Source organism: Protopterus annectens, chromosome 5.part1 (assembly GCF_019279795.1).
Source record: "Protopterus annectens isolate FY-2018-M chromosome 5.part1, PAN1.0, whole genome shotgun sequence".
Lineage (NCBI taxonomy): Eukaryota > Metazoa > Chordata > Ceratodontiformes > Protopteridae > Protopterus > Protopterus annectens.
Window position 1 is genome coordinate 87509316 of NC_056736.1, and position 27172 is coordinate 87536487.

General features: G+C 40.5%; 1 protein-coding gene across 1 annotated transcript in view; it reads right to left on the reverse strand.

Moving 5' to 3' along the window:
• MYCBP2 (MYC binding protein 2) overlaps positions 1-27172 on the reverse strand; it is a gene marked incomplete in the record, with an annotated part of 5088083 nt that overhangs the window by 473889 nt on the left and 4587022 nt on the right. Inside the window, 1 exon segment of the mRNA XM_044072904.1 lies at positions 14535-14600. Coding sequence (XP_043928839.1) covers positions 14535-14600 — 66 coding nt within the window.

Here is a 27172-nt window from a genome sequence, read left to right on the forward strand (position 1 = left end):
ATCTGTGGTGCTGTCTGTCTTGTGTGTCTCTGTCCTGTGTGAGAGACTTTGTGTTGGAGTCTCTAGTCAGTCTTGCTGTAGTGCTGTCTTTGTCTTGTGTGTCTGTGTCCTGTATGTGGAAGTCAGTGTGGGTGTCTGTGTACTTCTGTGGGACTGGCTACCTTGATGCAGTAAAGAGGCTTGTTGTAATATAACAACATTGCTACTAAATTCCAGTCAGTGTGCACATGCACCTCTGTGAGTGGCTATCTTGCTGTGTCACTTCCAAGTCAATCTTTTTAATGGTTTGAATGCAGTAACACCATACAGTGCTGGCTAAATGGTGCTGGATGAGCATTATAGGGAAGGGGGCACGACGGCAACATGGTTACACTTTATATTCTCCTGGGTAGGGCTCACAAATTGAAACTTGCTGGGGGCCACCAAAATGCTAGCGCCAGCCCTGTTTTTTCCTGTTGTTAGGCAGGTTGGTGTCTGTTCAGGGTGTGCATATAAACAGTTCTTACTTATGGCTAAATCTTCGTGCAAATATGTTAATACTTTTAACCAGAAGTTAGGTACTGCATCTGGGCCTGGAGTTTTCCAATTAGAGACTTTTCTTAACTTTGTTTCAATTTCTCTGGCTGTTACTTCATCCCATTTCATATCATGTACCTTTGAACTTCTTATTCTTTCTTTTACTTCTTCTATCCATTTAGTATATTTGTTATGTTCCACAGGATCTTCATAATTACTTCTCCAAAATGTATCTATTTCTTCAATTCCTTTTGCCTCGTTTCTCAGTTCTCTATAAAACTTTTTTGGGTCATCAATAAACTGCTTATTTTGTACTTTTCCTTTTTATTTATCCGTGTATCTTCTCAGTTTTTCTGCCTGTGCTGACATTTTTAGTTTATTGTTTTCAATAGTGCATGATAAGTCTTCATCTTTTATAATACTGCGCATTGCTTTTATCAAGTCTATCATTCTGAGTATTTTTGTTGACCTTTTCCCTCTTCTATCAGTGACGCTTCTTGCCTTAATTGCTTTACAGTTCTCTATTCAATACTTCCATGATGGTATTCGATTTCTACCCTTCCTTTCCCTTACTACCCTGTGTTCTTGTGGTAGAATTTAATCTGTTACTAATTTAGCTGCACAGTAAGATATCCTGTTTACTTCTGTTATATCACATTGATCTCTATGGACAGTCCTAATTAGTGTTCATTTGTTTTACCAAACTTCTAACATTTGGGGTTTTATTCACCTTTTGAAGTCTATTTCTTTCACTGATCTTAATATGTACTATCTATCTCTCTCTATTAAATCAAATAACTCTTCTCTTAGTTCATTTTCTTCTAAACTGAGGGCACATTTTTTGTTCTCCATTTTCTGCAGGCATTCTATACAAAGTTCTACAGCATCTTCCTGTGACATATTCTCTTCAATTTCATCCTGTGTCATCTGTTGCTCTGTCATATAGGAAATTTCTAGCCTATCACTCCTCATCATTGACTGTGTCAGAGTTGCCAGTTTCCCGTTCCTTCCCTTGCTGTCCAGCTTCAGGTGAAAAAGTGAACGTTTATACTGGTTTCCTGTGGAAGGCTCCACAATATCTTCATATGGCAACTGACCATTTGCTTCCTGTTCCAGTGGTTTCTCCTTAATTTGGATGTCTATGGTCTATCCTGCTGTGGTGCTTTCTGGGCTAGATTTTCTACAATGAATTCTTCACACCGCAGGTACTCCAGAACCTCAGTTTTTATTTCTTTAACTTCTCCATTACTAATCTTTTCTACTTTTCCTCTGTCTTCTTATTTTTTGTATTGTAAAGTTTTCCATCTCCAGATTCCCTTGCCTGTATTTCTCTTCAAATATCTTTGGTGCTGCTGTTTTTGTACTTAGTTTTGCTTTCTCCTTTGTATAAACATTAAACCATATTAAATCTCTTTTTTCCCCATGTCCATATTTCTTTTTCAGATGTCTCCTGATCTTCCTGTTTCTCTCTACTCTGGGAACTCGTTCCATCATGTTGTGATGTAACCTGTGTTAGGTCTTCTACACCAAATCCTTCAATTCGCAAGCATTCCATAACTTCAACTTCTATTTTTTTTAACTTCTAATTTACTAATCTTCTTTTCTATATTCCCTCTGTGATATTTTTTATTGTGAAATTTTCCATATCTAGGCTGCCTTTTTTGTATTGATTAATTTGGCTTTCGACTGCATAAATATCACCCCACATCAAATTTTTCTTTCTTTCCCATGTCCATATTTCTTTTTTATACTTTTCAAAAATCTGTAGGTTTTGTTGTTTATATTTTTGCACTTCCTCAGATGCTTCTTTTTCCAAACAGATCAAAGTTTCTTGGTCCACATAATGTTTTTCACAAATTTGTTGTATTAATGAACACACATTTTTATTTGAAGCTTCTGACAGTTTTTCTTGTGGAAATATTTTTCTTTCCTCTAATTTCTCTCTTAATCTTTTTGTATATCTTGTGTCTAGAAATTCTGAGCTTTTTGCATAATAGTAAAAAACAATTTCTTTCTTAGCCTCAATAGTCTACTCTATCATCTTTATGGCTCTTCTTTGGCCCATCAGTTCCTTCTACAATGGGGGGGGGGTTCCTCCCCCTGGCCTGGCCCCACTGTAGGAATGTTTCTATATTTTGAGGATTCTACACTGTCAATATTTCCCCCCTTGCACCAGTGTGCCTACCAGGACTGGACACATTTTTATCCTGAGTCTTATGCACCCAGCTGTCGTTTTTAATTTTTGACCTACTTCTGTCTATGATATATGCTATATAAAATACAGCCAGTGTCGTCTTGGTGAGATTTTGTGAAAAACATGGTCCACCTCATAAAGGTACTCACCAAGACTTCAGGATGAATTCAATTTCAGCAATACTACTCTCCTTTGCTTGCTGACTTTTCTCTCCATTTGGACACCTAACACTCTCCTATTCTTGCTGACTTATCTATCCATTTGGACCCCTCCTTCTTAGTGGCTGCTGCAATGATACATGAGTCTTACTGAAGTGTTTGCTCAGAAGGGTTATCCTCAGAGGATGAGAGAATTCTGTCCAGCTTCCCTGGAACTGACATGTACATGTCAGGATCCTGCCACGATTTCTTAACTGCCAGTTCCTTCATCTTACCAGCTTGTGAGACCATCCAAGATGCAGAAGGGGTCATTATGTAGCCACTGTTTCATCCTGAGAGGAGGGTTTAGCAGGCCAGGATCCCCTTTGCTGAATGAGCTCCAGGACCCTCCAAAGGACATGTCCTTGGAAGGGGATTGCAGGGAACCCTATCATCCAAATCAGTGTCTGACATAACTGCCTCATTAGGTGAGTCAGTGTGCTTCTGCTTACACACCCTCTTCCTAGGTGGTTTAGGGGAAGATGCACATGAATCCTCCATGGGTTGTCTGCTGGCTCACACCAGTTTGAGGTCCATGGAAGAATACTACTCAGATGATGGTCGAGAATTCAAATCATGGGAATGATTCGTGGTCAGGGTACCCTGTGGATCCACCTTCTGAGGCAAAATAATTCTCCTCAATATTCAGAATGCCACTCCACTCTCAGACGGTTCCAACTCTATAAATGAAGAGAAGGCCAGAGCACAGGTGGAAATTCTCTGATCCGACAGTCTGGATGGCATGACGGTGGAGACCAGAAAAAAGGTTTCAAAGGCCGACGTCTCTGATAAAAACAGCATTGCCATCCACCTGATCCACTGGATCAGAGACCCGAAATCAAGACATCACAGAAGCCGATGAAAAATGAATTAAGGACTCTCGGGCTACAAGATACAGAAGACCAAATAAATCAGGGAAACTGGTGTAGAGGCACTAACTGGTAAAGGAGCCTGGATCAGGGTGAAATGAGTGGATCTGATCGACTTCATAGTAGAAGGAATCGCAATGAAGCCTATCTCAATTTGAGTTTTAAGGAATCAGGAGATCCAAATCAACTTCAGAAGAGCTCTTACAAGATCTAAGTAATCTAGATGAAAGAGCTGAAGAATGTTTTGATATTGGTTTCTCTAATTTCTTCTGTGAAGTATGAATCATAATGGGAAGCGAAGGATATGGATCTGGCACAGGAATATACATAAGCATACAGGCTGCATGCTCCTCAAGTCTCTGAGTCTTTGGAGTTGAAGGAGGACCCAAAGACTCTGGCAGGTGTTTTCTAGAATCTGAATCCTTGGACTTAGTAGATTTCTCTGACAGCTTCTTAGACTTGGTGAGCTTCAGATCAGGAGGAAGGAGACTCCTCAGAATCAGTTTACTGCATTGGTCAGACAGGGCCCGAGGCCCAAAGGTAGAGCACCCCAAACACACTACACAAAACACATGAGGATCTTGTGGGGGGATTTTGTGCCAATATTTTGAATATTTTTGGAACTTGCTTTTTTTTTACCAACAGACATCTTTATTAAATTTTCACATATGACAGACTATCTTACATTTACAGAAATGAAAAACAAACAACATGACACCATTTAGTTGCAAACAGTATACATCACATACACCACTGAAATAACTGCAGTTGCAAACATTATACATAATTTATACTCTATCCAGTCATTGTCATTTAAGCATCATATGGCTCATTCAAATCCTGCCCCTTGAATCTCTTTCCTGCTATGCATATCTTGTTCCCACAATTCTCATTTTTCCTATGTAGTTTGCTCCCTCCCTTTTTTAAATATCCCAATTCCAGTTGTTTTATCTCTGTTACTATATTCATTACTTCTTGTAAAGTTGGTCTAGACTTTGATTTCCATTTTCTAGTAATTGCTTTTTTGGCAGCCACCATAATTAGACTCAGCAAGGCTTTACTATGTCTAGACAATTACAACTTTGTATCATAACTCAAAAAATCATCTCCCCAGTGGATCCAATCTGCCCACCCAGCATCTCCGACAAAGGAGTCTGCGGGAAATCCCAAAAGTCTGCTAGCTCATTACATTCCCAAAAATATGTTCCCAGCCACCTCTTTCTTGCCTGGCACGCCTCCAAAATTTGCTATCCACCTGAAAAAAAATTATTTTGTGTCTACTTGGGGTATAAACATACCTATGTAAACACTTCCAGGCAAAGATCCTAAATCTTCTAGATTATGTTGCATATTTGAGAGATATACATATATCCACCCATTGTCTCTTGGTGAATTGCTTATCCAGTCTCACTTCCCAATCCTTTCTTAGCTCCTCTGATTGATTCTTATAATTATCATGGAGTATTTTATATGCTTTACTAATTAATCCTTTTTTAACAGTAGCTTCTGTTCTAGATTCTAATAAAAACGTCTTGCAACCCTACTCCACAGTCCATACATATGGTGAATACGGGAGATTGTTGCCACATGTAGTACACTACCAGTACTTGGCCAGAAATTCCTGCAGCTCCTTCAGTGTTGCTGTAGGTCTCTTGGCAGCCTCCCTGACCAGTTTTCATCTTGTCCTTTCATCAATTTTGGAGGGACATTCAGTTCTTTGCAGCGTCACTATTGTCTCATATTTTCTCACTTTTTGATGACTGCCTTCACTGTGTTCCATGATATATCTAATACTTTGGAACTTTTTTTGTACCCTTCTCCCGACTGATAACTTTCAACAATGAGATCCCTTTGATGCTTTGTAAGGTCTCTGCGAACCATGGCTTTTGCTGTAGAAGGCAACTGAGTAAATGTCAGGAAAATCCTACTAGGACAACTGAACTTTATTTGGGGTTAATCACAGTCTCTAACTGATAGCAGGTGCGCATCCAAGAAGACTGAATGCTGTAATTAACTCAAAAGGTGCTTTAACAAAGTATTAGTTTAAGGGTGTGCACACTTATGCAACCAGCTTATTGTACATTTTTTATATTTTTCCCCCTAACAGATTTGTTTATTTTTCAATTGAATTGTACAGGTTCCAGGCATTTTAACAGGGGTATGTAGAATACATACATATATATATATATATATATATATATATATATATATATACACACACACACACACACATACGGATTCACTTTAGAACATTGAAAGCCCATAACACTGAAATTCAAAACATTGAGACCAAAATCTTGAAAATTCAATACGCTAAAAATTCAAAACATTAAATCCCATAACATTGAAAATGCATAGGAAATCAGTATGTACTATATTCCAGCACAACTACATACAGAAACAAACAACAACAAAAAAAAAAAAACATTTTGCACTTCAACTACAAACAGGGAAGCCCCTTCCCCGCCCCCACCCCACATACACACAACCTGCTACTTAAATATATCAACTCTGAGATCCCACTACACAACACTAAGATGTGTTATGTTGTAGCGCAGCAGTAAGAAGGGAAGATGACTGAGGTTACCTATGAAACTCTGGTAAGTATCACAGAGATGTATAGCAATGTGCAATGTTTTTACAGTGAAGTAGTGTTTCTAAGAGAAGGTTGAGGATAGTTTTTTTTACAATTTAAACAGGCAGTCATGAAGCACAGAATGGTATGTTTGCTGTTTTGTTTTTTGCAGTGTGATCTTGGAGTTGATATATTTAAGTAGCAGGGGGTGTGGGGGGCTTGCCTCCTACTTATAGTTGGAGAAGTATAACATGGTTTGGTTTTTATTTGTTTATGTATGTAGTTGTGCTGGCATATATTAAATGTTGGTTTCCTATGTATTTGTAATGTTAAGGGATTCAATGTTTTGAGTTTTCAGTGTTTTGAATTGTCAAGATTTTTGTCTCATTGTTTTGAATTTCAATATTATGGGCTTTCAATGTTCTAAAGTGAATCCATTACATATAAATAAATAAATAAATATATATATATATATATATATATATATATATATATATATATTTAATACACGTGTGTGTGTTTATGTAAGTACATGTATGTAGCACATACGTGTGTAACAGACACATAGACTATACACCTGTGTGTGAGTACTACATGTCCTTTAAATAAAAACAAATCAAAATGGAAATTTTGTGCAACTGTACATGTGTGTACACACACACACCATATATATATATATATATATATATATATATATATATATATATATATATACACATCTACATGGGTTCATGTCAGTCCACCGACAAGTCGGAAGACCGACATTCACTCCACCGACACATGAAAAGATCGACAGCGCAAACACGGACATTTAACAGGTAAGACTTTTAATTTCGCTAATCATGCCTACCACACATGCATAACACTGCCACACTTACTAAAACATGGTAGGCATGATTAGCGAAATTAAAAGTCTTACCTGTTAAATGTCCGTGTTTGCGCTGTCGATCTTTTCATGTGTCGGTGGAGTGAATGTCGGTCTTCCGACTTGTCGGTGGACTGACATGAAAATATACACAAATATACAGACAACGTATATATGTAGCATATATAGTACTATATGCTGGATGTAGCATAGTGTGAATACATCTACAGGAAAAATTTGAAATAGATATTTCTGTAAGTAGTCACATATGCACTGACATATGGATGTGCGTGTGTGTGTATGTACATAACACACACATATACAGATGTGCACAAATATATACACACACAGATGGGGTATGCGCATGCATGTGTGTACTATATGACTGTCATCATCCTAATCAACCTCCTTTTCCTACTTTCTACAGGTTCCAAATCTTTTTCACCGCACTAGTTATTAGACTCCACTGTAATGGTTGTTCCATTCCAAACTTGGTAGGTTTAGCATGTTTTCATAATATCTTAGGACAGCAAAAAGTGATGCAAAAATACCCCCCTCCCTTTTCTTTTGTGAAGCTATAAAACATTCACTTGTTGATTCCTAGTCATTTAGAGAACAGTAACATCCTACAGCGCTGTGAGGTGTGCAATATGGGCGCAAAGAATTCATTATTTATAACAAAGTTAACATAGTAGAGTTAAACATTATTAACGTATGCATTCTAGTAAATGTTGTGTAATATTTTACTTATTCACTGTCACACCTTGGCTATGTGCTGTACATACAATGTTTGTCAAATGTCTTTATGACAGCATTTTTTCTTTGTACTGTTAAGTGCATTTATTACTTGTTCATTACTTGTTATTATCTTTGTCAATGTAGCCCAGATCCCGGGCAAAAAAGGGTCCTGGGACTAATTCACTTTCCTGGTTAAAGTATAAAAAAATACAAAACTGAAAAAAAGGGGGTGAACATGCCAGAAATAAACAACTAGTAAAGCACATTTTAATTCTGCATCTTTCATGACACAGAAAAAAACTTTCCACTGAAGGCATTCAGAAGCAACAGACAGATTTGCTTTGGAGTCCTTTCACAGTAGTAGTCATCACCTGTACATTATACAGCAAGGATCTTTTACTGTTGTGAGAGTTTTCACACCTCAGGATGAGTGTGTGGGGGAAGGCCTGTCAATTCCTTTAGAAGTACAAAAATAATCCTTTTACAAAAGCCTGCTATGTACCTTTCTTTTGCTGGAAGTAACTAGTAGCTATTTATAACATAGAGCAAGCTCTGACAGACACATAAATAAGGCTCACTCAAGGAAACACAGAAGCAGTTCTGTTACACAAGGTGTGTACTATGACAGTTCCCCTTTGAACACACATCTTCCAAAATTTTGTGCCAGTGTTCCGGATCCTCTGGTGTGGAAGGTGAATGCCCTTTCTTTCTCGTGGAAGGTGATGTTTCTCTATGCTTTCCCCCCGCCCTCTATTCTGCTGAAAATTCAACAGGACAAATCAAAAAACTTGATGGTGACTCCCTTTTGGCCAAGACAGTACTGGTTCCCCTCCTCTTATGCATTTGGAATGTCTTTCCTTACTAAAATTTGTGGAAAACCTCGAGGGCCTTCTGAAATCATGAGCCTTGGTTCTACCTGTTTGCCCGAAGCAGACGTCTGCAAAGCCTCCAGGGACTTGCTGATGGCAGGATCCCTTGTGGCCTCTGAAGTGGTACCCACCTTATAATCCAAGCCGAAATCTGGATGGGTTTCCCGACCTTCATTGGCCTCGAGACAGACGTCTGGAAGGGATGGCACAGCTGAAGATTCAGGCCTAACTCTCTTAGCCTTCTTCATAGCAGGCTCACGAAAAGACTTCAACATACCCTCCATAATGTCGTTCTTTAACCTTCTCAGTCTCTGATTCTCAAGGTAAATATTAAGAGTGGAAAGGCGGCAAAGTAGATTCTTCGGAATGAAAGCTTTACAGATAGGGGAAGACTTATGGTCGTGGTTGGGCCTTAAGTAAGAGAGGCACAGAGGTCATGACCGTCTTTTTGTGGAATTTGTCTTCCACACTAGCATTTGCCCATTTTGGATGACATATAACCTCACAGCAAAAAAGCAGAAGAACAAAACTTAAAAAAAAAAACCCAATGGGGCACTTATTTGAAACTCTTGTATCCAGCAAACAACTCAGGCTAGCAGACTGACAATCATATATGGTGTTAGGACTGGCGGCAGAAAAGTTCTTAGGATGGCATGTACGGACGTCACTTTTATAGCTTACACCAGCTGTTGGCCTAAGTCTGACATCCCACTTATCTTGCAGTGGACAAAGTCTTTGGTATAGTAGTCAATCAACGGGACCACCTTTGGCAGTGAATCCCTCATGTTAAGAATACTGTGGCATAAGAATAGGAGGACATCAAGCACTGATAGACATAAATGAGGCTCACTCAAGGAAACACAGAAGCAGTTCTGTTACAGAAGGTGTGTTAGATGACAGTGCTTCACACTCCTGCCATTCTATCTTAATGGCTTAAGAAAACACCTCCACTTCTTTATGTCTAACATGACTCGTATAAAGAGGACTTGAAATGTATTCTGGGAAGAAGGAATAAACGCAAGAAAACAAGATCATGTTACCAAGAAAGGCCCCCATCAGCCACCCATTTTGTGGGAAACACATTAAAATTGTAAAAGAAACACTTGGGAGTGAATATGAAGCATTAAAATAGCTTGGACAATAAACATACAATGAAAAAAAAAATCTTTCTTAGTTCTAAGGTGGAGTTTTGCCAAATTCTGGTAATAATGTCCATACAGGTAAAAGACACACTCTCCAAAGCTAAGAATACAGCATCCATGGGACCAGACAACATCCCAGGCTGTGTACTACATGAACTACAAAACGAACTGGCACCTCACCTAAGTGTAATGTTTAATCATAGCCTCACCTCAGGCTTCGTGCCTACGGAGTGGTGCACAGCTACAGTTATCCCACTCCACAAGGGGGATCCACCTTGAATCCTGGGAACTACCGCACCATCAGTCTGACAAGCCTGATCTGCAAGGCCATGGAATGTATTATCATGGAACTTATAAACAGAGATATTGGCAACCTTCAAACACTGAACCTCACCCAGTTTGGGTTTGTGAAGGGCTGATCTCGTCTCCTGAACCTGACTGACTTCTTCGAATCAGTCTCCAGAGCTGTGGACGAGGGTAAGGTGGTCCACACAGCCTATCTGGACCTTGGCAAGGCCTTCAACACCAGCCCTACGTCACTCAATGGATTGCCAACTGGCTTACTGACGGAATCCACACTGTAAAAGTAGCAGACTCCAAATCCAGCTCCAGACAAGTGACAAGTGGAGTACCTCAGGGTTCAGTCCGGGGACCTTGTTTGGCATTTACTTCTCTGAAGTACAGGCCAACACTAAGGGACTCTGGCTAACAAAGTTCACAGATGACTGCAAACTGGGAGCCATTATCGAATCCCCAAATGATGTATGTGGATATTCTACAAAAGGGCCTTATAGAAAGAAATGCTTGGTGCCAGAGCCATGGGCTCAAGCTCCATGCCAAGAAATGTATAGTTATCCCCTTTGGGAAAAAACATGTACCCGTGAATTACCACATAGGTGGCAGTACACTAAACACTGAAAGTGTGATAAGAGACTTAGGGACACAGGTGGACAGTGGTCTCACCTTCGATAACCACATCGCCACAACAGTCAGGAAATCTTTCTATGTGGCACATCTCATCACTAAGGGATTTTCATCCAGAAAAAAGGAGGTCATTGTCTCACTGTACTCATCCCTCATTAGACCCATTATAGAATACAACACCCCGTTTGTTATGTACCTCTCAAGACATCTGCAACAACTGGAAAGGCCGAAGAAATACCTCACTAAAAGAATCACAGGCCTAAAACAGATGGCCTATGCTGACCATCTAAAAAAATTCCAGCTATACTCTGTCACATATTGTCTACTCAGAGGCGATCTCTGCTTAACATACAAGGCCATGTCAAACCCAGAGCTGTTGGACATGCTACACTTAAAGAAATCCCAATCCGTCTGAGCCACATGCTCCAGGGATCTAAACCTTGTCATCACAATGAACAAAACATGATGGAGGGATAGTTTCCTGACCAAGAGACTCCCCAGACTCTGGAATAGACTGCCCACACATGTCAAGCAGAGCGCCTCTTTGGCCCTCTTCAAAAGGAACCTTGATGATTGAATGGGAGATAATAAATTCACCCCGGGGATCACGTCAGTCACCCTGCTAGACAGGGGTCCAGGGAAGTAAATATTCTGGGAAGAAATAGCCAGGGAATTGTTATGGCTAGGCTTGTATAGGCCCTAGGGCCGAAAGCCTAGTACCAACCTATGAACCTATAAAATGTGAAGTGAAATCATTAATTCTCTAAGAATCCATGCAATGTCTGATACCAGTTCTAGCATCCAACTTCTTGCTACAGTCTTCAAATAGGATAAAGAATGGCGCAATGACCTACCTCCTAATTCCTATCCATGGAGGAAAGTATGAGGAAGGAATTCAGTGCGCCTGTTACGTTTTTTGTAAAAACGTGTTTGGAGGGGGGGTCTTACAAGGCAGGTAACTACCTCACAATGAAGCCCCATGATTATTTTTGCTGGTTCCTTTTCTCTCTGCAGGACCTCTTCCAGTGAATATCCCACCTGAACTGAATTGGTCTATCCATTCTGTAGTGTAGGAAGTGGGCATTTCTGGTTAAGTAAGAGCCCTACAGCCCATTCAGCCTTCCTGGGGAAGTCCTATCAGCCAAACCATTACAAATATGTGACAGCTGGCTTCTAGGGAGCAGGCCAGCTTGCTGGACTTGCAAAATGGTATACTCATTCTCTGGTGGAGCAGTCCCTTCCTACTGGCAGCTCTATGAGCTCTTCTGGTGATGTCACTACTCAATGAAGCTGGAAGCTGTCAGTAGCATTTTTAAGCAGTTATTTTGAGCCATAAATGGTTCATTCTGATGAAACAAATCAAATGTTCCACAAATGTCACTTAAAGTGCTACTGTCAAATGCTGTATTTTTATCTTTTTAGTACGACTAAATTATTCTACTCCTCTAATTCTAGGTCAGAAACATTACAGTTTCTTTCATCAGTACCTAGAGTTTAACATTTCCCCCAATAAAATTATTTTCACAGCTTTCATGGAAAATCTCTTTCCTACTCCTTGCCAGTGATGACAATTTATAATTGAAGGCTGCAAGCTGCCAGTTACCATTGTTCATGTATCAGCTACAACCAATATTCCCAGCTGTATGTTTCAGACTGCAGTACAGGCTACCTCAGCTGTTTGTGGCAACATTATTACAATGGAGGTAATTACTGCCAGGGGAGAATCGTGGTAAAAGGTTATAGTTCTCAAAAATAGTCAGAAAAGATGCATTCCATCTCCCCCCCCCCCCTCAAAAACAGTCAACTTTCTAATTCTCATGAGTTCTGATTGCTGAAAAAAATCAGCTTGATTGACATTGCAGTATTACATCTTATAACGGGTCCTCCTGTCATTTCAGAAGAATAAGAATGATGTGTCAGTGGGAGCTGTTTGGGTTGTTAAATTAAATGGCAGGCAACAATTTCAATTGGTTCATTATTCATCACCTGTCTGGTGCCTAAGGCAGATTGCATCAAAAGTGAAAGAACATGCAGTGTCCCGTGAATAGGATCAAAATGCTTTAAGCAAGTACATTTTCTTGTTTGTTAAACATTTTTTTTTAAATTAAATAGTACAGTAGTCCCTAATCTCCTGAGGTACCAATGCCAGCCAGCCTATAGTAAAGCATGCATTTTTTATAATTATTTGTATTGTGTGTGTAAGGGGTTGCAACAGGATGCGCAGGTATGCATATGATAGCAACATGCTGAAATAAATTACTGTGGTAGTTATTTAAGTATTCATGTGTTCACTGGCTCAGAGCTACACATTTGAGGTGTATACAGTCAATAAAGTGGCTTTAACTGATGGACAAATCTGCATGTGCACAGGTGTGCGCATCACACTGAACTGGGATGCAGCATTAGTGCCCGAGAGGAATGAGCTGAAATACATTATTGTGCTCACTTTTTCTGTATTTACTCTTTCATTTCATCCCAGTCAGATATCTGAAGTGTACACTGTCAATAAAGTGTCAGTAATTGGTGGACACAGAGGCAATCCCTGGATAAAACTGACTGACCCCTGCTGTCATTTGATAAGAGTTAAACATTGGTTGATCTAGCTTTGCAGAGCTATGGTGTATGCTTGAGTGAAACAAGATTAAACATATTTCCCTGGCTATTACTACTATTATTTTAAAATATGATTGCAATGGGGCATCCATTGTGTATACAGTCAATAAAGGGACTACAGTGAGTGGGTACTGAACCAGTCTGAAGACGAAAGTGACAAGATGCCAGCTATTGTTCAATCACATTTAAAGAGTCACTGCCCTGCTGCAACACAACCCCATCCCATTCTAGTTAGCCCACCTACTCAGTGACTTCCAGAAGGCCCCACTTGCACTGACGTTACCAGCCACCGCTAGTTATTGTATCTACAAGGCGAAGCAAAGTTCAGGATGCAGTCAAGCAAACTCACTATTATGCACATTTTACAAAGTTTATTTTTTGAGTACCTTTACTTAGCCTCATAGTATTTGTAACACTTACAGAAATTCATGAAAATACTGAGTAAATAAATAACTACAACCATTGGGAAATCCTTTGTTCAGCTGTATACACTGCACATGGCCAGCAATTGTACATTTCATTTACGCTTTTCTTAGATTTCTCCTAATGATGGAATACAGCTGAGAAAACTGCAATTCCCCAAGGAGGTACAACAGTAGGAGTTGAAGTGCATATTTTTAAAAGATGCTTGCGCAAGGACTGGTGGTGGTTAGACAAGCATAATGTTGTAACTACAAAAATATTGTACATAACTGCATCCCTGAGAAAAAACGTTAAAGGCTAACTGCCTTTATATAACGGCTGCTGTTACAGACAGCAATTAATATGGCTGCAGGTCTGAAATCTTAATGCAAGAAAACAGCTCACATTTCTGTTTCCAGTTCTGAACATGAAAGCAGCAGTATATATTGCTAGGGTGGAGTGAATATTATGTTTGGCACGTTGCTTAGAAGTAAGTACCAAAATATCAGGGTATTGCAGTCTCTAATTTGCAGCCATTACACAAAAAAATATAATAGCGTATTTACATATTTTGAACATTATTTTCACTTTTTCACTAAAAACTGTTATACAATATATTAAAATGTTTACCTGTTTAATTCTGCAAAGATCCTCCACTGTTTTGCCGGACAGGAAAGTTATAGATGTTACTTTGTTCTGAAATATAAAAATACAAAGCTGTGAAACAGCAAGAATGTATAAAACTGTCTGGTTTAGTAAAACAAAACTGGTATTATTATTAGTAAAGCGGGCAAGCGTGGGGGAGGACATTTCTTCCCATAATATTCTTTACTGTTAGGCAAGGTACCGTGAACACCACACACAAGCATTTATGAAAGAAATAGCTATCAGACGGCCATGATTTCTCCCATTATCTGCGTAAGAACCGTTGGCACATTTTTCTGCTCTTCTTATCCAGACAATCATGCTCCACCACAACCTTTTGACACATTTAACACCTCCCAACTGGTAAAAATAACAATGCCAGCTGAAACAACAGTTAGGATGAGTAAAATATCATCTTCAGAGATGGAGTTTTACTTTTTTTTTTTTTTTTTTTAAGCCTCACTCTTTATCCCATCACATGCCAAACATGAAATATCCATGCAGATCTATGTCTGTAGACAAACTGTACATTTCAACATATTCTACAGCATGACTGAAGCCCATAGTCACCACTGTAGGTTCCAGCACCACTAAAGGCCCTATCCCTTGCCCTGGCAGAGGCAAACTGGCAAAATGTCTTATCATCCCTTCCTCACCTCCTTAGGAACTGGAACCATTAATCAAATTTTGTTGTTTGGTTGCATCACAAAAAAAGTGTTTACTTTTTCTGAGCTTAAATGCACTATCAGATGATACTGGAAATGTTAACTTCATAAAAAAAAAATATAGACATTCTTGAGGTCTCCAAAGAAACACGCTCACAATTATGAACAGCAGTTTTCCTCTTCCTTCAAGTTTTCTAATTCATGAGGAAATGCATTTGCAGTAAAGGCTGTGGCATGCATACAAAAACTCCAGATCTTCGACAGTACCCTAGTCTAAAATGAAACATATTCACTATGGAAAACACAGGTGTTTTTTAGCAACCAATCAACTAATTAATGAGAAATAGCACCTGAAAGTACAGGCTGCTGCATATACACCACAACACCAGATCTTCAACAGTTTCCCAGACAGGAGTGTCCTTAGTTGCTTGAACATCCCACCAGCAGCATTCTAAAGTACAAACTAAACATTTTGAATATAAAAAGAGTAGAAAACAAAATCAAAACATGCAAAACTCAAACATGAAAATATCAAAGAACTCTGAAAAAGACCTGTGAAACACTAAACCATGTACACTAGCATAAGTAATCTAATAAAGCACAAAATATGTTTCTGTAAGGGGACCCCCCCCCACCTTTGCTCCTCCATACACCACCAATGAATTATTCTAACCCCATGACCTCACATCTTTGAGGTTAAAATTTTAAATGTAATTCTGCATACTTTTGTGCTTAATGCCCACCATTCCCTAGGTGGTTCATCTTTGGAGTAAATTTATTTAATAGGCACAAGACAAGACGAGCGTACACTGCAAAGTCCAGCAAGGTTTAATAGTGGAGTAAAACAAGCTTACTGCAATCATCAAACCTTGTTGGACTTTGCAGTGTACGCTCGTCTTGTCTTGTGCCTATTAGTTTTTGGACATTTTGAGTAAATATATTTAAACAGGAGTGTCTGAGGGATGAATCCCAATATTGCAGATGTGAGAGCATGCAGATTCCCTCCAAAAATAAATATATATTCTTTAAATTTTTAGGTTTTCAAATACAATGCCTAAATTGTTCAATTCCTGACTTCCGCTAAACCTTACTCCTCTTCCCAAACGTAATTTTGCATATATTATTCTCACAAATTTCATTTTATGCAATTTGCCCCTTCCCTTTTCTGCAAATCCCACCTCCAGTTCTTTTATTTAATTTACAATACTAACTCCATTGATTACAGTTGTTTTTAAATTTTGAGTGCTATTTTGTAGTAACTGTTTTTGTTTTGGTAGCCAATATCATTAAATGTAGGAAGGCCTTACTATCTTTATACAATTCAGACAGTACAGTTATGCAAGTTGAACTTAACACAACAGTAGATGTTTGAATGATCAGTGCTGTAGTAGATATAGCTATATGGGTTTTATCTTGCTAAGGGTGTAACAGCTGGTTAGCTTCCAAAGCTTCAGAACACCTTCCATGCACCCCAAACCGTCAAGTAGCTCAAGATGAGCTGACTAAAAGACAAGTTTGGGCCTAAAGCCCTTCAGAGCTTTCCTGCCAGCAGAGTGCGAGGGAAGCTGAGCCCTGAAAGGATAAGACTAGGAATAACAAAAAATGACTGTACACATCCTGGCATAAAAAACACACCAAAAAACAATGGGGATGGAGGGAGGGAGTGGCTAGTGCAGCAGCGATCATTTGAACATCTATTGTTATGTTAAGTTCAGCTTAAACAACTGTACTATGTTCTTCATTGATCACTGCTGCAGCAGCCTTAGCTATATGGGTAGATTAACACAGCTAACTACAGTTTGGGAGGTGGAAGGAGATGGTCCAGCAGCCCCTGGAGAACGGTCCTAGCAAAGCATGATATAAAGAAGGAATCCAAGCTTCTAGTGCTTTGTAAAAGTGTGTACAGAGGCCCAAGTAGCAGCTTTTAGAATATTTCTAGAATCCAAGTCTTTGCAAAAAGCCATTGATGAAGCCAAGGTCCTTGTAGAGTGGGTCTTGACCCTGCCTGAAAAAGATTTGTTATGGTGAGTATAACAGAAGGTAATAGCTTTAGACAACTATTTGGAAATAGTCTGCATTGACACTGGTTGTCCCTTCTTATCTTCATAAGAAATGAACAATTGATCCAATGATCGGAAAGATTTAGTTCTGTCAAGACAGTACCATAGTTGTCTGTGGACATTCAAGGTACGGAGTATCCTTTCTCCTTCATTTCTATGTTCAGGAAAGAAAACAGGAAAAGAGGGAGATAGTTTGACTTAAAGTAAACTCAGACACCACTTTAGACATAAAAGAAAGATTAGTTCTCAAAGAAATCCTGTCCTTGTGGAAAATGAGGTAAGGTTGGCTTGAAACTCGATACCCCTCTTGCAGAGGTCAGAGCAATGAATAAAACTGCATTCTTTAAGAACTTCAAGTTAGCCAGATTACCTGGTTAAAAAGGTGCAAGTGTTAGTTTCTCTAACACAAAATTAAGATCCTAAGGAGGTGCCACTGGTCTCTTATGCAAAATCCCTTTCAAGAACATTCTGAGATGAGACTGCCTTGAGAGAAAATAATACATGGGCAGACATGCTGAAATGACCAATAAATGATCCCTATTAGATGAAGAAAGGCCATAGGACAGTAACTCACACAATATTGTAAAACCATAGAACAACTAGCCCTGAATGGGTGTTGGTTATATTGTTGGCACCAACTAGAAAACCTTTTCCATTTGCGAATATATGACTTTCTAGTAGTAGACTTTCTTGCCTCCATTACTTTCTGTTGCATGTCCTCAGAAAACAAGTGCCGAAAAGGAATTAAGACCCTATCATCCAGCAGTCAATTGAAGATGACCGATGTCTGGGTGTATCAAACAAATTTGTTCTTGTGTAAGTAGATCCATTCTTTTAGGAAGCTTGTGGTAATTACCACCACTGGTCATTTCCATAAAAAAGGGGGAGAACCATGGCCTAGGCCAGAAGGGAGTCACCACAATGATCTTGGGGGCATTCTTTTTGAATCTTCAGAAGTACCCTGGATATTAGTGGAAAGGCATACAATAATATTCCTGTCCAAGGATATAAAAGGCATCTGTCTTCCAGGCCTTCTTGAATGGAGTTCTGGAACAGAATCTTGCCAGCTGGTAGTTCGGAGAGAAGGCAAAGAGTTCTACTTGAGGAACTGCCCATAGATGGATCAAATCTTGGAAGACCCCGGATTTAGTTTCCATTTGCAAGGGTCTGTCCTGTTCCTGCTCAGTCTGTCTGCCAAACAATCTTATTCTGATGGAACATAGGATGTCTGTACAGTGAGAATGTGTTGTGAAGCTGGATCCTTGACTAACATGGCTAGTCTGCAAAGGGGGCATGACACGGTTTTCCCTTGCTTGTTGATGTACCACATCATTGTGGTATTGTCTGTAACCACTTGAAGAGGTCCCAGGGATCAAAGATGATTCAGAGAATTGAGTGCTTTGATCAGGGCAAGCATTTCCTTGATATTTATGTGCTTGTGTCTGTCCTTGGTGTCCCTCATCCCGTGCAAGTTTCTCTCTCCTGAAACTGTTCCCCAAGCAAAGGCTGAAGCATCCGTGGTGGCAGACTACTTTGGAGCAGGGAGGGAGAAGGGGGAGACCTTGATTTAAGGATATCTGTTGTCTCCACAAAGTGATTTCTCTTCTGACAAATGCCAGTACTGGGATCTGAAAAGATAAAGGGTGTTGATGCTGGGATCACAGAGATTTCAGATACCACTGTATCTTTCAGAGTCTTGCCAGGGGTATTATGAGAATCATAGATGCCATGAGACCCAAAATCCTGACGTTTCTCTTTGCAGTGACTGAAGTCTGAGTTGTTAGAAATAGATCTAAATAAAGATCTATTTTTGCTGTGGAAGAAAAGCTCTTTGAACTGAGATGTCTGGTTGAGATGTCAAGAACAGGATCCTGTGTGAAGCAGTTAAGAAAGACTTTTGAATGTTCTCTTGGAATCCAAGCTTGTGCATGAGATGTAAACCTTGTGCAAGAGATTCCTGATATTTTGAAAAAGGCCTGCAAAGATAAGCAAGTCAACTAAATATGGAAAAATGTGGATACCCCATAGTCTGCAATGAGCTACAACTGGAACTAGACACTTTGTGAACAGTCTTGGTGCAGTGAATGTACCAAAGGATAAGGGAGAGAACTGATAATGTGATCCAAACAAAAATCTTAAGAAATGGCTGAAATCTGGATTAATAAGAATGTGATAATCAGCATCTTTTAAGTCTAGTGTTACCAGGAAACTTGAAAAAGGAAGAAGAGGCAACAAGTTATGAAGTGACATCATTTTGTATTCAGGCACTATCACAAACAGGTTTAGGAAAGAATGATCCAAAACTCGTCCTCAAGCATTTTCTTTCTTTGGGACTAGGAATATCCTTGAATAAAATCTCTTCCCCAGTTGGGAAGGAGGAACTGGTTCTATCATTCCTTGGGACAGCATGTAATGGAGAAAAGATGGAAACAAAATAGTGTGATCTGCAGGATGAGGAATGGCTCCCTGGGTAGGAGGAATTTCTTCCCACTGCCATCTGAAACCCTGATAAATGATTTTCAGAACTCATTTGTCTGAAACAATCTTTTGCCAAAGAGAAAAGTGGATATTCAGACAAGAAAGAGGACCAGGGTGGGAAGTGGTCTTAAGGTCTCCTGAGCACTCATTCAGACTTGATTAACTGTCCTTGGTTTTGGAAAGTTTGAGACTACTTTTTAGAACCTCCTTGCCACTTTTTCTTAAATGTCTGTTTACCTGAATTCTGTTAAGACTGTTTGTTCTGCTTTTTGCCAAAACTGCATGAGGAGAAAAAATCCCTTGGACAATCTGGAAAAGGAGGGTTAAAAAATCTTAAGAGATTCCCTGGCTCACCTGCCCCTTTCATCATTATTTTTCATCACCTCTGCAGCATAAGGGCCAAACACTAAATATCTATTGCAGTGAACATTTAAAACCTCATTTCTAATATTACCTGGAAGGTTCTGAGAAAGCAACCAAGCAAAACTCCTTAAAACTGTACCAGTGGCCATAGCCCATGGAAGAAGTATCAACAGAGTCATACACACACTGCAAACAATGAGTACTGAACCTGTGCAATGAAGAAATAAAGTTATTTAAAGCAGATTTTTCTACACAAGAAAAACTGTAGGTAAAACATTCCTCATACTTTCACAATATGTCAGAATAAACTTTAACATAGGAGCCTGACAATTTAAAATTCTGAAATTCAAAGTCGCAGAAGTGTACCCTTTTTCCCAATTATTTCAATAATTTTCACATCCTTATTGGAAAGAGTAGGACTGGAATTAAATAAAAGTTATGTACTCACCATAACTATGCATCTCTGTTGCCCATCTTCATTTTTTTCTCAATGAATGGATCTCGGATCCGACTTGGACACATTTTGTTTCAGACTCTTGGATCCGACTCAGAAGTTCCTCTCTTTACCCATAATACCCCAGACCCCTGTTTTCCCTCAGACTGGGTTTTCTGCTCAAACAGAAAAAGGATGGCTATAGCCCACATAAAAGATAAAGATAAAATAGGGGCTCAAACAGTGGTGCCAAGTTGCCAACATTTCTATCAAATCACTCCCAGAAGAAAGGGAGAGGGGGAGGAGGGGGGAGTTGAGGAAGAATGAAAATGGATAACACAGATGCATAGTTATGCTAAGTACATAACTTTTATATCTGTTGTCATTTTCATTCATTTCTCAATGAATGGGACACACTTCACAACTAAGATAACCTTGGGCGGTCCTCATGGAAGGATATTCAGGAGTACAGCAGAACCAAAGGCAGCTATGCCTCTGGAAATGACATCAAATTTGTAACGAGCAATAAAGGTATGGGTATTAGACCAAATGGCTGCAGCACAAATATCATCAACAGAATCCCTGGCCCAGAAGTCAGATGAAGTAGTAATGTATCCAGTGGAATGAGCTTTTGGAGATCTCAGCAATGACAAACCTCATTGAGAATAAACATATGAAATGCAATCTGATTATCATAAGGTAACTTTAGAAACTGTTTTTCCCAATCTGCTGAGGGCAAAGGTGATGGACAGCTGATAAGTTTTCCTAAAAACCTTTGTCCTATGAAAGTCAAAATGAAGTTGTCTATGTGAAGAGTATGAAGAGATGAAGCGTGTATTTCTCTTTTATTAGAAACATTTGGAAAGAACACAGGCAACTGATTACTTAGTTGATGACTGCCTCAGAAGCTACTTTGGGCAGAAAGGAGGGATTAGTACGTAAAGTAACCCTATCTTTGTGGAAAATCTAGTAAGTTGATTTGGGAGTGAGTGCTTGGAGTTCAGAGACTCACCTTGCTGAAATGATGGCTACTAGAAAGATTGTCTTACAAGAACAAAACTTGAGATCAGACTTGAATAAGGATTCAAAGAGGTTCTGAGTCAAACTCTGCAACAATAGTGTAAAGTCCCAGGGTGGAGTAGGATCTTTAATTGGAGGTCTAAGCAGAAAAGTACCTTTAATGAAGGCCTTGCGTAACTTGGAAGAAGTTAATGGGAAAGCGTTATCTCCAGTATAATACAGATGGCAGTTAACTGAACTTCAATGGTGGAATAAAAATTGCTCCTTCTTGAAAAACTGAAGCAAGAAAATCTAAAACAGCAGGAATAGGTGCAGTGAAAGGATCTAATTCTCTCTGATGAGACCAATAAGAAAAGCTCTTCCATTTACTCTTACAGACTTTTCTAGTGAAGGCTTTTTGAGATGATATCAAAATCTGAAAAACTAGGAAGAAAACCTTGGTTGACTAGTCATCACTGGAACTGGAGAAACCATGCTGCCAACTTGAGTCCTGGAATGTCTGGGTGAGTCACTCCTGTGGGATGAGTAATCAGATCTGGAGTAGGGTCCAATGTCTAAAGAGGGCACAGAAGCTGAGACTAAAAGAAGGGGAACCACACTTGCCAAGGCCAAAAATGGTAATGAGGATAACCTTGCTCTTCAACCAGAGTGCTTTCTGAAGAAATTTGGGAAGTAGAGGTAAGGGGGGGGGGGGGTAACCGTAAACGAGACCAAAGAGCCAAACATGAACTAAAGCATCTTTCAGTGACTCCCTCTTGGGGGGAAATTAGGGCAAATAACCTGCTGCACTTGGTGTTGAGGGGACAGGCAAAGTGACTGCAACAAGGTTGACCCCATTAATGGAAGATCCTCTCTGCTATTGCCTGATTGAGAGACCACTTGTGAGGCATCAGAATAGTCCTGGTCAGTTTGTTGGCAAGCACACTGGATTTCCACTGTAAGTGCACTGTTAAAAGAAAGTGGTCGAAGGAGACTGCCCACTATGACACTTTCATTGCTTCTCGACCAAAGGGGATGGGACCACGATATCCCCCCTGTTTGCTGATGTACCAAATCACTGACGTCTGTTTGGACAGCAACTGTCCCTGGAAGAAGAGAGTTCTGAAAAGCCTGCAATGCTAGGAGGAACACCGTCATCTCCGGGACACTGATATGTAAATTGGTCTCTTCTATGCCTTGGACAGTCTGTCCCAAGAAATGCCCTTCCACCTCAACTGGGAGGCATCTGTGGTCAGTGTGGCTACTAAGGGTGGAAATATAAAGGGGCATCCCTGAAACTTCATTGGACTGAATCCATCAAAGAGGGGAGTCCTTGCAAACCCAAGAAAGTTTTACTGGATGGGTCAGAGGCTGCTGAAGAACTGACCTTTGAACCATTAGGGTCCACTGAAGACCACTCATATGGAAACAAGCTGTTGGTAGTAAGGTAATAGTCACAGCCATTGATCCCAAAGCCTGAATAACCAGTTTTGCTGGGCAAGAAGGGTGTGAAAGTATCTCTCTGAAATGTAATCTTAAATGCTGTACTCTGTTTGAAGGGAGAATGGCCAACTGACTACTGGTGTTCAGGGGAGTTCCCATAAACTCCAAAACTTGAAATGGCTGGAGGTGGGACCTGGTATAACTGACTGTGATCCCTAAAGACTGACATAACTGAAGTAGATAGTACCTGACCATTTGGAGAAGATGCCTTGCTGATGTGTAAAGAGACACTGAATCCAAGCAGTCTGAGGTGAGCTGCTACCAATGCCATGCATTTGGTGAACATGCTGGGGGCTGTGGTGAGACCAAAGGCTAGGGCTCTGACCTGGTAATGGCTGGCTTCCAGCTGAAAGTGCAAATATCTCCGGGAGCATCTGTTCATTTTGATGCGACAGTACACATCCTGAAAATTGACACAGCACATCCAATTTCCCTTCTGTAGAAGGGGTAAAATGGACTGAACAGTGACCATCCGGAACCTGGAGTTCTTTTCCAAACTGATTTAGATTGATGAGGTCCAGAGTGGGCCTCTGGTCGCCTGTTTTCCTTGGCACTAAAAAGAACCTTGAGAAAGTTCTGAATCCTCTCTGGTCTGGTTGGACTTCTTGGATGATTCTTTTGTCTAGCAGCTTTTGAATTTCTAGGGCTGTAACTCTTGCTGACTGGGTGGAACATCGGGGAGAATTTTCTGTTTGGATGGTGGGATTTGCATAAAGGGAATGAAATATCCTATGGATAAAATTTTTTGCACCCTAGTGTCTTTGGTGATAAATGCCCAGGTTACTGGGTGCAGAGCCAAGTGCCCCCCGACTGCCTCCAGAGAAGAGCAGTTGGGCAATCCTTCAGGACTGTTAAAAGGGTTTACCCGAAAAGGAATCTCTACACACTTGCTTCTGTGGACTTCTTCTGACAAGAGGGTGGCATCTTCCATTGGAACCCCCTGCCTCTGAGGGAAGTTTCCATTCATGATTCCTGAAAAGGAAATTGCGACTTACGGAACCACATATTTTTACCTCCATATTGATTCCTAGAGAACGATCTCTACAGGGTAGAAAAATAGATTTCCATAGTAGACAAGGTCTTTCTATCTTGCTCACTACAGCAGAGTGTTTCTTTTACTGTGAGGCCAAACAAGGAAGATTCATTAAAGGGTGTTTTGATAAAAAGACTTAAAATGCTCCACAAAGTCACACTAGTGCATCCAGGCATGTCTCCTGATGGCTGTGCCTGAACCCACAACCCATGAAAAACCTTCTGCTGCATGAGGGATTAACCCCATAGATGCACCGCAAATCGACTGAAGGATGGCCAGCTGCGAGGAAAATTATTTAAGTTCCTCAGCCGACATGGACCCAGGAAAAGACTTAGAGAGTTCTTTAATCAAGTCTCTCTGCATGCTGGTAAAATGTGCCAAGTAGTTAAGCGACCATACATCTGAGGTGTAAACGCACTTTCCAAACCTGTCCATCACCCTGGACTCTCTATTAAGAGGATGAACAGTAGGGCGTGGTTCAGCTAGCTCCTTTTTTGTGGCTGCCACCACAACCATGGCATCTACCAGAACTCCATTACCCCATTGAGGCCTGTCCTTGGGTGGAGCAAGAAATTTGTCAGGGTAATGGAGAAATGGTTCCACGGTATACGGTTCCTTCCATGCCTGGCAAGACACAAGCTCTATAAGGTCATCCACTGGAGGAGCAACCCAAGACATAGGTTGGCCAGACCCAAAGGCTTCTAGGAACACCAGCTCCTTCTGGGAAGGGGGATCGGAAAACCATCCACCTTTCTTGCTGAGGATTTCTAGTAAGTCTCCAAAGGAGACCTCTTCCGGCGGAGATCTTGGGGACCCCTCTCATTCACTGACTTCAGTGCTTTTGGTGAAAGATTCCTGAGGGGAATCTATGTGCTTTCTTTTACACAATATTTTCGGGGGACCTCCTCAATGGTATTGACCTGGAGAGGTGTCGGAAGATAGGGAAAGTTCCTGTGTGGGAACTGCCTGGAAGCTCATAAAGGGTGGCTGTCCCTGAGAGATAGGTTGATGATGCTCAGAAGTCAGATCCAAAGGTGGTATGGAGGTGGGATCCAAAGATGCAAGAGCAGAATGAAGTCTTGAGTGAGAGAAAGCCCTCTCCACCACCTCAAAAGCAGAAGGACCAGAAGAAACCATTGCCAGCCTCACCCCGAGCTGAAACTCTAGGGGATGCTAAGCTTCGGCCCTGCTCGGGCTCCTGGCATGAGGGAGGAGTTGGACCTGAGCTGTCTAATGCTGAGGGTCTGAGGAAAAGTGACGGCTCTGAAAAGCTTGAAGGTGAAGGCATTTTCCCTGATCTGACTCCAATGCTTTGGCTGCAAGACTTGTCCAGCTCTAGGGGGATCAGCGCCGATTGAGTTAGGGACAAAGTCAGAGTTGAAGATGCCACTGTCTTTGGATCCGACGCTTCAACTCTCAGACTCTTGGATCCGAAGGCTCCAAAACTGCTGGTTGGATTGGAGAAGGCAAGACAAACAACGATATGAGATACAGGTTGAAGGCTCACAGATCCGACACGAGAAGGAGATGGCAAAACCCCCATCTGGATCTAAGCTCTGAGGAGCTTCCTCATCATCCTATCCACCATCAGCTTCAGAGGGATTTCGAGAGGACCTGACAGATGAAGTGGAAGGAAGATGGGATAATCTTTTGGGTGTCTCTTGCAAGAATAGAGATCGGAGCCTAGGGGAAAATAGGCTCCAAAGAGAAGCAGGGAATTAGAGGCTGAGGAGACTTGAACATCCCCATTGTCAGATCCAAACGCTTATTTTGTTTGGCATGCATCTCCAAGGCAGGAGCAGGTTTTGGAGACCTGGCAGGAGAGTGTTTTCTATGCTCCTTGGACTCCAAAGCCAATTTAGACTTTTTGGTGGGGGTTTGAGCCCCTGAAAAGGAAGCTGAAGTGAAAGCAACAGAAACAGGCAGCAATCCCTTCAGAACCAACTTACTGCGTCGATCGCTTAAGGCCAGAGAATTGAAACCCGCACAGATCTGACAAGGGATTTCAAGATGGGCCTCTCCTAAGCAGCAGACCCACTTGCTGTGGGTATCAGAGCTGGGTATCTTATTCCCACAGGAAGTGCACTTTTTGAAGCCTGTTGGCTTTTCAGCCATTTTAGGTGTAAAGAAAAAGGTAAAGAAAGAAATTTGTTTTTCTTTTCTTCGTTTTTATTTATTTTTTTTGCTAATAAAGTAAAACAGATAGAATATTAGCAATAGTATTTAAATAACTACCCAGAAGACAGGTTAAGAAAAAAATTTGTGAAAGGGAAAAAGTGTTACCAGCAATGGCAACAAGGAGTACCTGATGGAAATGGGTAGGAAGAAACAATGGGAATCAAACCTAAAACAGAGTAAGCGAAAACACTGGAAAGGGAGGATAGAGTAAGGTATAGCAGATGTATATCTAACAAAAGAAGACAAAAAAGGTAACTATAATCTTTTTACTCACAAAAAGGTGAAGAAACTACACCCAGGGTTTGAGAGAACACGATTCATGTCCTTAGCATAAGAGCAGCAAATGAGATCTGAGGTAAAACAGGGGTCTGGGGCATTATGGGCAAAGGGAGGAGCTTGAGATTTGGATCCAAGAGTCTGAAAGAAATGTGGCCGGGCCAGATCTGAGACTCATTCATTGAGGAATGAATGAAAATGACAACATCAGATCTAAGTGTTTAGTAGCACAGGAGTCAACTAAGGCTGTAGCTGCTGGGTAAGGTTTGAGAACAGTGTATAAAAATTTAAAACACTGAGGAACTTTATATATCCTCTCTGCCTTTTTACAGACAGCTGCTTGACTATCAGGAAAACTGTAGGCAGCAAGACACACATCCTCTAAAGCATGCAGGAAAAGAGGAATGGGTGCAGGTTCTGGAAAATCCTTCTGTAACAACTCATATTATTTTCTGAGGGACTGAGAAACCTCAGTGTTCTCCTACTGAAAACCCTGGGCCATTCTAGCAATAGTCTTGGGGAAAGAGAAACCCCCATAGGGAGAATCAGAAAGAGAGCTATCCTTTGAGTCTAGATCAGAAATCTGAGGACAAAACGTTGAATCCATCCCTGAATCTTCCTGTTCAGATTCACAA